The 12,549-nt window shown below is 54.6% G+C and overlaps 1 protein-coding gene across 5 annotated transcripts in view; it reads right to left on the bottom strand.

The window, feature by feature from the left end:
* The window catches only part of RNF220 (ring finger protein 220), a 347,984-nt gene that overhangs the window by 7,010 nt on the left and 328,425 nt on the right, over positions 1-12,549 (bottom strand). For 2 of the 5 annotated variants that reach the window (XM_006153783.3, XM_006153785.3), the window contains 7 exons: positions 12,473-12,515; positions 9,140-9,261; positions 8,680-8,812; positions 979-1,075; positions 701-787; positions 514-569; positions 306-387 (listed from right to left, as the gene is read on the bottom strand). In XM_006153783.3, coding sequence (XP_006153845.1) covers positions 306-387; positions 514-569; positions 701-787; positions 979-1,075; positions 8,680-8,812; positions 9,140-9,261; positions 12,473-12,515 — 620 coding nt within the window. The remainder of the gene's footprint in view (positions 1-305; positions 388-513; positions 570-700; positions 788-978; positions 1,076-8,679; positions 8,813-9,139; positions 9,262-12,472; positions 12,516-12,549) is intronic. The other 3 variants (XM_006153787.3, XM_006153788.3, XM_014589875.2) reach the window with 3 other exon arrangements.

The raw sequence follows: 12,549 nt of genomic DNA, 5'->3' as shown, positions 1-12,549 counted from the left end.
ACGCAGGCGGGCGGGGTGGGGCGGCCATACATCACGCTCCGGGCGGAGGCTGCCGCAGCGGGCAGGCAGGCAGGCCGACTGCTCCTCCCTCCACCAAGGCTCCCGGGGCCGGGGCCCGGTGATCAATTCACAGAGTCATCTTAGCACCAGCTGGGCCCCACTGCCGTGTGCCCACGGCAGCAGGACTAAGAGCACTCAGGAGGGCCAGAAGCCCTGGCGCAGACCTTCCTGCCAGCAAAGGCCCCTCTCCCTCCAGCTGAACTGCTGTCCCAGGGGCCCCGTCCTTCCTGGCTGAGCACACTCACTTCTCGATGTCACTATTCTTGCAGGTCTTCTGCATGGCCTCCTGCTTGCTGCTCTCTCCATTGCTGGTGGATGGCATCTCTGCTGAGACAGAGACAACTCACACTCTGGCCAGACTGGGCAGCAGAGTTGAGGGGCTGGACTTCAGGCAGTCCCTCCATCTCGGGATGTCCCCCTGCCCCATCACTCCTACCCTGGGTCAGAACTTACCATCGCTGGCCCATTTAGAGAACTCAGGCGTGATACGTGTGCTGGGAGGGCCACCACTACAGGAAAGGAAAGAACACAGTGAGGCCTGAGGGTAGGCAGGATAGCCCAAGGTGAGCACTGGGTTGAGCCTGGCCTCAGAGCTCCCCACCGCTCTACCCCACCCACCCACGCCTGTGCCCACACTTGCTTTAGGACTGCGCCTCGGAGTGCCTCTCTCTCCTTAGCTTCGCCAGGCTCCTCGCCCGTGCAGGGGATGACGTCAGCTTCCGTGTATCTGGCACCGTGGTCAAGGACAATGGATCCTAGATTGTAGGCCATGAGGCTAAAATCCTCAAAATCCCCCCCAGCCAGGCTGAGATTCTGGTCCCAGGAATGGTGGGGGTGAGGACCAGAGGTGCCAGCTTCTTCTTATTCCCCGTGGCCTGCCCTTCCAGCCCCCCTCGCCCCACAGGGCCCCAAGGATACTGTGGCTTCCCATACTCCAGAGTGTCGTCCCCATCCACATCCAGGTCAGCATCACTGTCTGGGTTCTCTTTGCCACTGCACATGACGAAGCCGGAGCCTGTGGGAAGCAAGATATGATGCCACAGGGGCCAAGACGAGGCCGATGGTGCCCCTTCCATTCCTCTAGGTAGGGGTCAAGTAAGGCCCAGTGAGAAAAACGGAGCCTGGGATTCAGAGCCAGATACTCTGCTGCTCTTGATGCATGACCCCTTCGCCCTGCACACTGCTCCCAGAGGCCTCCACTCGGGATCTAGTCCACGTGTACCCTGCTGAGACCTGAGACACACCCAGTCTCAGGCCTGCCATCCACCTGCTTCCAGGTCTAAGAAGAGCAGGAAGACAGAAACTTGGGTCTGAAAGGCCACCCTGCTCCAGGACCTGGGTCTCTCTACGTCCCCTCGTCCAGTCTGATAAGTCCATCAGAGGGGACAGGGCTGAATAAGGCCAATTGGAGCCACCAAGTGGGACCCCCAGCCAATATCCTCATTTTGGCCGCCAGGTCCTTGCCAGCAAAAACACCAGGCAGCTGTTCAAATATTTGGTGTCTGAAGCGCCTGACATTAATTATTCATCTCCACCTCACTCAGCCCAGATTCCTGGACAAGTGCAGTTATAAAGGGATTAGGAAGGGACAGACGAGGGAGGACAGGCATGCACACCTGCTTCTCAAAGCAGCCAGGCCGGGCTGAGGCAAGGCAGAGGCCAGGCGGGCAGCCGACCCCTCTGAGGTGCATGTGGCAGAGCCAACGGCAGACTAGTGGTAACGGGGACGGGTGGGCGGCTGAGGCTACAGCAGGCCCACTCACCTGCCAGGTGGTTGGGCTCTCGGACTCCTGAGCTCGCCCTTCCTGAGAGCCCTGGGCCAGGGGCCACAGAGATGGTACCTCTGCCATGCTTCCTCTCAGTGGGTCTCAGACCACACCCCACTAGGCAGCATGGCAGCCCTGCCTCGGTCAAAAGAAAATGATGGACTCTGTGGTGAGTGGGGACAGTGTAGATTCCTTAAAGAAGGGAAGAGGCAGCTCAGGGTTCTACCTGAGGAGCTCAGAAATCCCTTCTTGTCCCTTCTTTCTACTCTTGGGGCTTGGATTCTCATAAGAGTAACAGTCGTGGGATGGGCCCCCAAGCCCATTCTGTTACCTCAGACTGTTCTGAGGTGTGTTCCCTTATCCTGCTGACCTTGCAGTTCTGACCCTCCTTTTCCCTGCTCTGAAACCACGGCTCCCTCCTGCATGCACGACCGGGCCCAGGCTCCTCAGTCAGACCCGTGAAGGGCTGGGCACATCTACTGTTCCACCGCCGCACCACCTGCCACTCCGCAAGCCCTGTGTGTACATCAGAACCACTCAGTGTGCCCAACATACCCTGTAGATCCTGCCTTAAGACCCTTGCTCATGCTGTTTATTCCATCTGGAAACGTCTCCATCTTTTAAGCTCTAAAAAGAATTTTCCATTTTTTGGATGTACTTCCTTCCCTATCTTTTCCTTTCTGCCCCTCGGGTGTCTGGTCTTACAAAGATGCCACAAAGCACCAAGGAAAGAACGAGGCAGGGCACTTCCTGGGCCCAGCTGTCCCTGCCAGTCCTCATTTGCCCTCTCCCCTGTGGCACTGACACACTTGAGGCAGCAGGCAGGTCAGCAGCGGGGCCATTAAGCTGAGAAAACACCAAGTTACAGCTCTGTCTCCTGTTCATGACCAGGTGTTCTGACAAGCAATTCCCACCTTGTGGGTGAGTGGCACCTCTATAAACCCTCTGACAGTTTGGGAGACAAACTCCGCCATCAATCAGACTGTGCTATCAGGTTCACTTAGAGTCTGCGCCCCCGAGCCCTGCCAAGCCCTCCCCCATGCTCGTGAGGGGACGAATAAGAAAGCAGTGAACACCGGCACCACTCCTGGGTCCGGTGGGGCCGCCACGGCAGAGCCGGGCAGGGTGCCTCCACAACGCCGGGAAAGTCTCAGCTTCTCGATGTGTAACAGCATCCCTTGGCTGAAGTCCCTTCCTCTACAGTCGTACCGTCCGCCATGCCTGGAGCAGTTCCTGCGCTCCCCCAAACCTACGGCTCCCTTACACCTGTGCCTGCACACCTCCGGCTCTGCCTGCTCTCCTCACTCCCGGTCTAAGAACACACACCTGCTTAGGCATGCCTTCTGCCGCCAGCTCAGGGTGCCCACGCAGAGCTGCTCCCTACCCCTGGAGGCGTGAATTCTCACCTCAACATCTTTTGTAGTTGTTATCTTTACCAAGTTCATCCTCTGACTTGGTGTTGAGTTCTAAGATCTGATCCCTGTCCTCAACGCGTCTGGGTGGTGGATGAGACTTCCCCAGGTGCCCCTTCCTTAGTCCTCCCTGACATGTGCTCCCATGTTTGGTCATGGAATGAACCCGGCTGAACCTGGAGAGCTGGTGGCCAGCAGAGCCCCGTCAGGACACCGCCTTCCCTACAGACCCCCCGGCTGCTCCTCCACTCAGCCAGCAGGACGAGGAGCACAGCACATCTTGCTTGCCAAGCGAAAGGGCTCTCTCTGCCTCTGGTCTGGGCAGTCTGTTCTGACCCTGCCCCAGCTGAGACAGGTGTTGGGAACCTCTCCCTGCCCCCACAGGTGTTTGGAACAGGCCGCTGCTGCCAATTTCACTCTTGTACTGCCCCAGCCTGCTACAACCTCCTTCCCAGCACATTAAACTTTATTTTCTTAATGAAATGTCACTTGCTGACTTCTGGCAGAATCATAATAAAAAGAAACGGCCATAAAGCCGTTTTATGCAGACAGCGCCCCCGCCAGCCTGCCCCCTCCCGCTCGGAGAGGACGGTTCCACGATCGTTTTATGCCCTCAGCTGCTGGAATATCCCAAGCCGGTACTCAGAGGAAAGATGGCACAGAGAGCTCCCTTCCAAGACTCTGGCTCCTGTTCCATGTTGCTCTGGGGATCGTAGGCAAGCTGCCACTCCTGCTGCTGCTATCCAGGGAAGGAGCTCAGCCCAGGGCCTCCACGACGACACAGAGTGCCTTCGTCACTAGGGAGGCCCTCTTGCTAAGGTTCTGCCCTACCTTAAAGTGACAAGAGGGGCTGAGCCCCCACACATAGGCGAACTAAGCCTGGTGGCCAATGATGCCCAATAGGGTGGGTGCCAGAGTCACCCAGCTCAGTCAGGGGAAGGGGAGGCACGGGATGAAAACTCTCTTCCCTCCCAGGGAACACGTAGCAAGAGGGAGAGGGTTGCAATGATATGCAGATCTAAATTTTATAAAAATGACCCTTCTCTCATAAACTCATTTCTTCCTGGGTCATTGAGAAGGGAGGGAGGAAATCAGTGTTAATTTAATCAATTGATTAGATGATTGATCAAGAAACTGGAGATGCCAGTTTACTGGGGGCAATAACGTCCTGGAACCTGAAACCACAAAAAAGGAAGCATCGATTTCCTCACCTGCTGCTCCCAACAAAACCAGAGCCCAGGGAGAAAGAGAAGTCTTGGGGCCCTCCAGGGCCCTGTGCTCTCCAATGGGGAGGGCAAGGCCAGCAGCTTCCGGAGAGTTTTACACTGGAATTAGTTACAGATGCAGTTACGGTGTCTTGTGTAAACGCCATCGATTGGGGAGCTGACAGTCTGGGGAGCTGCGATGCGGGACAATCAATCGGCCTGCAGTGTCACCTGCCACCTCGCTGAACAGTTGACAATGCAATTATCCAGTGTGGAGGCAGGGAGTTGGCGTGTGTCAAACGCACTTAGCCACTTTCCGGGCCTCCTCGATAACGCGTTTCACTGCCTCACGTCAGGAGAGACGCAGGGAGACAGAGGCCGTTTAAAACCATTGATACTTGCTCCTTCAGCCTGCACTCCCTCTGTCCCGGCTTAACAATTGTGTTCCAAAAGGCGATTAAATTCCGTCAGTCGCCACAGGGGACAGAAGGTGCTTGCTCCTTGCCACCTCTTCTCACCCCTCCCAACAGGCGACAGTTGTAAGTAACGGTGGTAGGAACTGGAAGGGAGCAGCCCTAACCTGCTCCGTTAAAGACTGCCTCCTGCAGTGTGCTGTTCCAACACCTGTCACTGGCTAGACCAGACAGCAGGGCTGTGCCAGAGGACATTTTTAGCACCTGGGTCTCCCATCTTTGACAACCGACATGCAAGACTACGTGCCCAAGTGAGGGCTATGTGCCCGTGCCTGTGAACTCACAACACCTCTCACTTCCTTGCCCCATAATCTGGTGCAGAAATTTTATCAAAAACTGCCAGTTAAAAGATCTGTGCCAAACTTGCCCTGCCTGTTTTCCACGTCTCATCCAGGCTACTTGGAACTAGCCCAAACCTGGAACTCAAGGCAGCCCCTAGGCCCAGATCCAGAAACCCCATACAGCTGACTGCCTTAGTACGCTCTCCCCCACACTCCACCTGTTTGATTCAAAGGGGCTCCATGCTGGATTCGAGCAAAGCACTCACGTGCACAGCTCAAAGACAGACGCCTTCTGTGGACACCTTCTGCCTCCTATGCAGCCTCTGGGAAATCCCCCATGGCACCACTCCTGTGCCCACCAGACCACTGCCTGCTTATGTGACCATTTGTTCTCACGTCCCTGGTCCAGCCTGTGCCTGACAGTGAAGTACAGGGGAGGGACCAAGGCTCCCCACCTCGGGACACAGGGGCTGGATGTGGGGAACGAGAGCAAAGGCTCGGCTCGCTCACCTCATACCCTGACTACAGGCAGGGGCAGGCTGGTCTAGGACTACACAACTAGGTTTCCCCTGTGGCCTGCTTCCCTAGCCCAGAACTCCCTCACTCTGCCCAGATTTGGCAAGCTACTTCCCAAGGGCATCTTTGTCTCTCAACTCTCTTTAGCGGCATGCTGGTGAAGTGAGGCTCTGTGTGTTGCTCTTCATGCAAGAAGCAGTAGGTTAGAAAACTCTAGGTTCTAAAAGGACAATCAATAGCCTAAGGTTTTCTTCTAGAACTGGGAAGGTTAAAGTGTCTCCAAGATACACAGTTTCTTCCATTTTACTTTATAAATCTTTAACTATTTCCTTTAGTCTATATAAAAAGTTATCTCCAGTGGACCCATCTTGGTCTGGCCTATTGCTTGTTCTGTCTGGTCCTTCACTCTGTCCTAAAATACCAATTACAAGCACCCGTAGGCCTGAGATACCTGGGCCGCCCCTTGTGACAACAGGTGCCCATCTCTAAGGCTGCTCCCCACAGCCAGGTGTCTCCCCAGAACTCTTGCTTGTTCCTGCCCTCTCAGAGCAGATTACATTCAAGGTAAAAGATCTGATCCTGCAGACCAGCTCCAGTGGTCCTGGTGGGAAAAGATGCAGATGACGACGAAGGAGCCCGAGCCCGAGGAGGGATAGGTGACGATCGGATACAAGAACTTATCTGCAATTCCTCAATTCTTTCATATCTAACAAGGACAGCAATCTCTGTTCTGTCAGCACGCACAGTGCAGCTTAAATGGGCCTCGCCACTCGCTGTTCCTTCCCCTCTGCCTCCCTCTCTCTGAAGTCGGCTGGGCAGCTTCTTCAGCCGGCGTTATCACTCCCTCTAACCGGTCTTGGCAGGCAATCTAATTCCTCCTGAAAAGGTCACCGCCATTTTAACTGCCTTTCAATCACATTAAGCACGCGCTGCCCGGCTTGCGGCCCGGCCCGCCCGGCGGGCGATCAATGCGCTGCACTGACACCAGCCCGCCTGGCGGGGCCACACCCAACCCCCCAAGAGCTGGGCCTATCGGTCCTGGCCACGAAGGGTAGGCTGTAGAGGGTAGGCCAACAGATGGTCAGCTTTTGCAGACAGGCTTCAGGGGCAGAGACAGGGATGATCAGCCAGGGCCTCCTTTGATAGCACCCCCCCACTGAGGAGCCTCAGCCTCCTCCGCTCCACTGTGCCCCACGCTCTGCCTCGTGGCCCCCGCTGATCTCGCTGTAAAACAGCCTTTCAAGTCTGTCTGTCTTTTGACTACACTAAGCTGTTTAAGAGGCGGCAGCAGCTTCTATCGGGAAAGCTGGAGCAATTCTCTGCAGATAAAGGCACCTCCGGCCCCTGTTCCCTCTTCAAGTCTCACTCTCATTCTCGCTCTCCAAATCGCTCAAAGTAAAGCCCCCTTTGAACTCCCCTCAGGAATTCTTGAAAGGAACAACCTCATAGTGTAAACACTCAGGGAAAACTGATACCCGCCCAGGGCCTAAGAGCCCCTCACACCGCACTGTCAGCCCATCTCAGCACAGGGAGATGCTGTGGGAGCAGTAGGCCCTGTGGAGCCCAAGCCTGAGCTGGTGTCCATCAGCCCAGTTCTGTGCCAAGAAACCCGACTGAGGAGCTGCCACAGCATAGGGAAGTGTGAAGAGCTGCAGCTGCCAATAGAGCTGACCTAGAGCAGCACCCTGGAACTGCCCCTGCAGGCTGCCACCAGACACTTGTGTGTGCAGTTCCCAGGATCCAGAGCTCTGCTGCTCATTCTTCCAGGGCCTCAGATACTTGAAAGCTCTAGCACAAGACCAGAGTAAAACAGCCAATGAACACTGTTCCGTTTGGGCTCAGGGAAGTGGTCTGGTCTGACTCACCTTCCTGATTTATGTTTTGGCTTGCCCCCCTAAGCCTGGGAGAAGCCCAGAGGCATAATGTCCCATCTGGGTTCTCAGGCCTTCACACAGCCCATCTGTCCTGGTGGAGACTCCTCCTCAGCGACAGCCTGGGAACCCGCCCCCCAGCAGGCAGAGACCCTCTTCTCAGCTGCTGTGAGTCCCCAGAGACATACGCAGTGGTACTCCCAAGGGTGCTGCCCAGAGAACGGGAGGCAGACGGGAAGCAGATTGGCTCACTTAATGACCACAAGCTGCAGTGCCAGCTGTGCGTGTGCATACAGAGAGCGAGAGCTGGAGGCCAGGAGGCAGACAGTCTTTTCTTTCCACTGCCCAAGGCAGGGGAGTTTAACAAGGCACCGACTCTGGGCACCAGTTCTGCCACCTGACCTGAGGAGGCAAATCATGCCCCTCTAAGAAGCTGGGAGGGTCCTGGAGGAACTCCTCTGCAGCAACTGGGAAGAGCCCAGGGGAAACAGGGAGCAGCTGGGCCCAGGCCCCTTTTGCTTCAGGGCCAAGGGCGCCCAGGGAGAAGGGATGGGATCAGAGCTAAAATTAGATTCACCAATGAAGCTCATGGGAGGTCAAATTTTGCCATAACTCACTCTCTCCTCTGTAACTGATTTTTCTGACACAGGGCTAAGGAGGAGGAGGAGGAAAATCCAATGTGTTTGCCTGGAAGCCCTCAGGGCCCCCAGTGCTGGAGGTGTACAGCAGGTTGCTGGATTCTCATTTATCAGCCTTAAGAGGGATGGAGTGATAAATGCATAACCGTCCCTTTAATATTTTATGCAGGTGCTAACGCGGCTTGGCTGTCACCTTCAATGCATCACCCGAGGCTGAGAGCCCCCCTCGTCACTCCTAGCTTGCAGCCTCACAATTCCATTTCCCCACCCAAATACATCCATTTTAATATGCACATCACAGGCAGGCAGCGGTCACAAAGGAGCCCCACCAGCAGCAGTTCCCACGTGGCGGAGTGGATGGCCAGCCCCTAGCCCCGACCTCTCAACTCCCATAGACGGATACCCGGGAGGGGCCTGGCCACCAGAGGGCCACTGCCTATGTGTCAGCTGCTTGTACCTCGGAAGCCACCTTCCAGGAGAGTGGTGGCCCGTATCCGCTTCTGCCCACACCACTCATACTCCTCAAAGCGGTTGCTGTTCTCATGCTCGATGTCCACAGCATCGTCCTCAGCCATGCAGGAGCCTTCCCTCTGCGAAGAGCACAGCAGGGTCACGCAGAGCCAGGCCATCCCTACCTGCTCCCAGAGCCAGCAAGGCAGGCACAGCTCTAGCCCAGCTGCAGTGAGTCAGATGGGTCCCCAGCTCCAGGGCTCCTTTGAAGTCTATAGGTCAAAGGCCTGGGCTCTTCCCAATAATTCCCACCAGAGCCCGAGGGAGGAATGAGAGGGTGAAAGCAAGGAAAGATAGCAAACAGAGGGGAAGAAGCTGCTGAGACCACATGGAGACCCCAAGAGCCCGAAAGATCCAGGGGTAATTGGCAGCTAGTGTTGGGGGGGGGAGTGTGATGGCCCCTCTACCTTCAAAAGGCAACGCTCCACATGCCTACTCATCTCCTGCTCCGATCCTGCCAGGGGGCGGTGGCACAGGGGACATACCTGCCCTTCATCTTGCTTCCTCCGTTTCATTTTCCCAATCCGAGCTGCGCGGAGAAACCGAAAACAAAGCACAGAGGAGGCAGACGGTCACTGTAGCTCCCAGGGTCCCTGTGGAGCTGACATACCCCGACCTCTTGCCAGCCATTAGCCCTTTGTTTGGCACCCGATCTGGCCATCATTTTAGTCCTCCTGCTCTTTCATGGCCTGGGCCTTGCCAAGAGCACTGGAGAAGGTGGTGCCAGGCCAGAGAAGTGTCCATTCTTTGACCACAGCTGGCTTAAACTCAACCCACATCTCCCTATCTGCAGTGCTTGGTAAGAATCTAATGGGCAAAGAAACTCCATGTTGCTAGCTCTTCCCCAGAAGGCCAAGACCACTTTTGAAATACAACTCTAGAGAACTTCTCTTGGCTAACCCAAGTTCCCTCCAAGGGCCTGACTTAGCCTGCTATTCACTCATCAGCTCAAATCCCTTTGGGGTTAGTGCCATAGCACAGTGGTTAAGCCCTGCGTATAAGGAACTAGATCCCACATGGCCGACTGTGGTTCGAATCCTGGCCCCAGTGGCTTGAAAAACATGCCAGGCATATGTGATGGGATGAAGAGATGGAGCGTGACCACACCCCAGTGGAGGGGGGCTTTCTCTCTCTCTCTCTGGTGCCTAGTGTTCCCATTCTACAGGAGAGGAGACTGAGATTCAGTCAATAAAGAATCTGGAGGGTGTAGGTCAGACCCTGGGCACTCAAATCACAGGGCCCAGGGTACCTTGAGAGGGTAGCCCTTACTGTGTCTACCAAAACCTGTTCCATCATTTCTAATCAGTGCAGAGGGCTGGCAGGCCCTAGAGGTGGAAGGCTGCCTGCTATGCTGTCCCACAGGGGGCTCAGTTCCAAAGTGCACACTATAAGCCCACAGCACTGCTAATTAATGCTGAGAGATGCAATCATTTCTAATTAGCTCACTAATCCCTCTCTGCAGCCCTCCTGTCACTGAAGCAGGAAGGGGTCAAAACAAGGGACTCAGTTCCCTCTAGCCCCTCCCAGGACGTGACAACAGGATCAGAGATGGTCACTCTGAGATGAGATCGATGTGGGGAGAGGAGTCAACCAAGGAGGAAAAGGTTCCCCACTGCATGGCCAGGAAGGACTCCCTCATTCATGCCCTTCCTGATGGGAAGCTCATGAATGCAGTCTAGGGAGGGGAACCTAGATGAGAGTTGAGTTGACCTGTTACAATTAGGACTTCTACTGTATGTCAGGATCACAGCCAAGCATCTTGGACAAGTCAGCTTGTTTACTTCTACATACTGAAGCTAGGTTGCATTATACCATTTTTACCGATGAAGAAACCAAAGCTCAGAGAAATCAAGGCACTTGTCCAAGTAGCTAAAAAGTGGCAAATGCAAGATAAGAAACCAGGCCTTACCCCTACTTTCCTGTCCTAAGAGTCTGTCTGTGACTGAGTAACACTGACAAAGACTGATCTTTGCTAGTGTGCTCGGCCCTAACTCCTGCCTCCTGAGGGTCTGAGGCAGGGAGCTACTCTAACCTCCAAATGGAGTGGCCCTAGAATGAAAACAGAAAGAAAAGCCACCATCTCAGCAGAACAAAACATGTAGTTTGAGAAACCTTCATGTGTAGCCTTACCTGTTCCTTCAGTTGCCCGTGTTTTCACTGTGGGAGACATGACTATGTTCTGGTACCCCACTTGACTCTGTGGACAAAGATCCAGATCTCTTTGCTTTGGCTGCCCTAACTTGGTATCTCAGGCTCAAACAACCTTGACAATCTAAAGCCAGGGCTGGGATCAAGAAGGGATGAGATATGAAAAAGGCACTGAGCAGGGATCTACGATTTCTAGAAGCCCAGTGTGGAGCAGGGTGCTAATACAAGGTTCCTCACCCACTCTGCCCAGCGTCTAATGCCCAGCGTCTAAGAAAGTGCCTCCTTGGATAAAAAGGGGCAGATGAAAGGCACAGGTTGATGACTGAATGAAGAAACGGATCTACAGACCCACCAAGGATCCATGATGCTGGATGTTCTCCTTATCCAGGACACTTTGGTCAGCAGATGGTCCCTTAGAGAGCTAGGACCCTGATGGACCAGGCTTCTTCTGGAACTTTTCAGACAAGCAAGGCTTTTGGTTTTCTCCTCACCATTCACTTTATGAGTTCTGAGCTCAACTTACTCAAGTGTGGTTAAAAAAAAAAATAAAAAAGTTTGTTCTCTATTCAGAGGCTACTTCACAGTAGGAAAGTCAAACATGTGCCGTGGAGGTAGCATGGCATAGATGGGTTAGCACAAGCTTTCGAGGTAACAAACTTTGGCTCAATCATGGCTTTGCTACATCCCAGCTGCGTGATTTTAAATAAATCACCTTTCCCTCTCAAAGCTTCAGTTTCCTTGTTCAGGAAATGTGCATAACACTTTCCTCTCAGAAGAGTTGTAAGAATGGAGCGAAACCTGGTGCCATAACCAATGCTCTCCGTCTTCCAGACTGGCAGCTGACACCAAGTGATACGAGCCGGAGATCTTGAATGGCCATGGCCTCACTCACTTACCAGCTGGCCCAGAGACCCTAAGCCCCTTACAGCCACATCCTAGTCAGCACAAAAAGCTAGGGCCATTCAATTGTGTTCCACAAACAGGAATGCTCCAGAGGTTTGAATCCAAAAGGGAGGCCGCCAGGTAGTGCATCCATGGCTTGCTTTCATAGAAGGCCTCTAAGAGCTGTCGAACCCACGCTGATCACCTTTGTGAAATGTGGGCCGACTGATAACTCAAAGAGCCCTGGGATGAGTTAGTTCCTGTTGCCGTGGGAACTCCAGATCTCAGTGCATTGTCAAGTCTCAGCAGAGAGGCTGCATTCACACTACTGGGCACTGATTAAAAACTGTAAGAAAAACATTTTCAGCGCCCTGCCGGCTTGTATAGTGAGGTCCCAGCAGTTTGCAAATTCAAAGCTGAGCTCCCGAGTGGAATTGTGTGGCTTGTTCCTCATTCTCCAGCACTTATTGCCCCCCAGGGATCTTCGGGGCCTTTAGAGAGGCTTAGGCAGGAGCTGGGAACCATAACCTCCATTACACAGACAGGGAAACTGAGGGCGGCCGCCTTGGTTTGTACATACTCCGGCCCTGTGCTGCGAAGAAGCCAACGGGCCTCAATGTCGAAAAGACCTAGGCAAGCCAGGCGCTGCAGGCAGTGAGGGAGGGAGGAGGCCGGGGGTGGGGCGGAGGGAGGGGCCGGGCAGGACTCACCATTCAGTCGGGTCTGCCGGTTGGCTCGTACTCGCAGAAAGGTCTGGGGGAAGATCCCGGGCAGGTGCAAGAAAGAA

This window comes from Tupaia chinensis, unplaced genomic scaffold (genome assembly GCF_000334495.1).
Source record: "Tupaia chinensis unplaced genomic scaffold, TupChi_1.0 Scaffold000387_1, whole genome shotgun sequence".
NCBI classification, from domain to species: Eukaryota; Metazoa; Chordata; class Mammalia; order Scandentia; family Tupaiidae; genus Tupaia; species Tupaia belangeri.
Note: the sequence above shows the minus strand (reverse complement) of the source record. Positions and strands in the feature narration are given on the sequence as shown.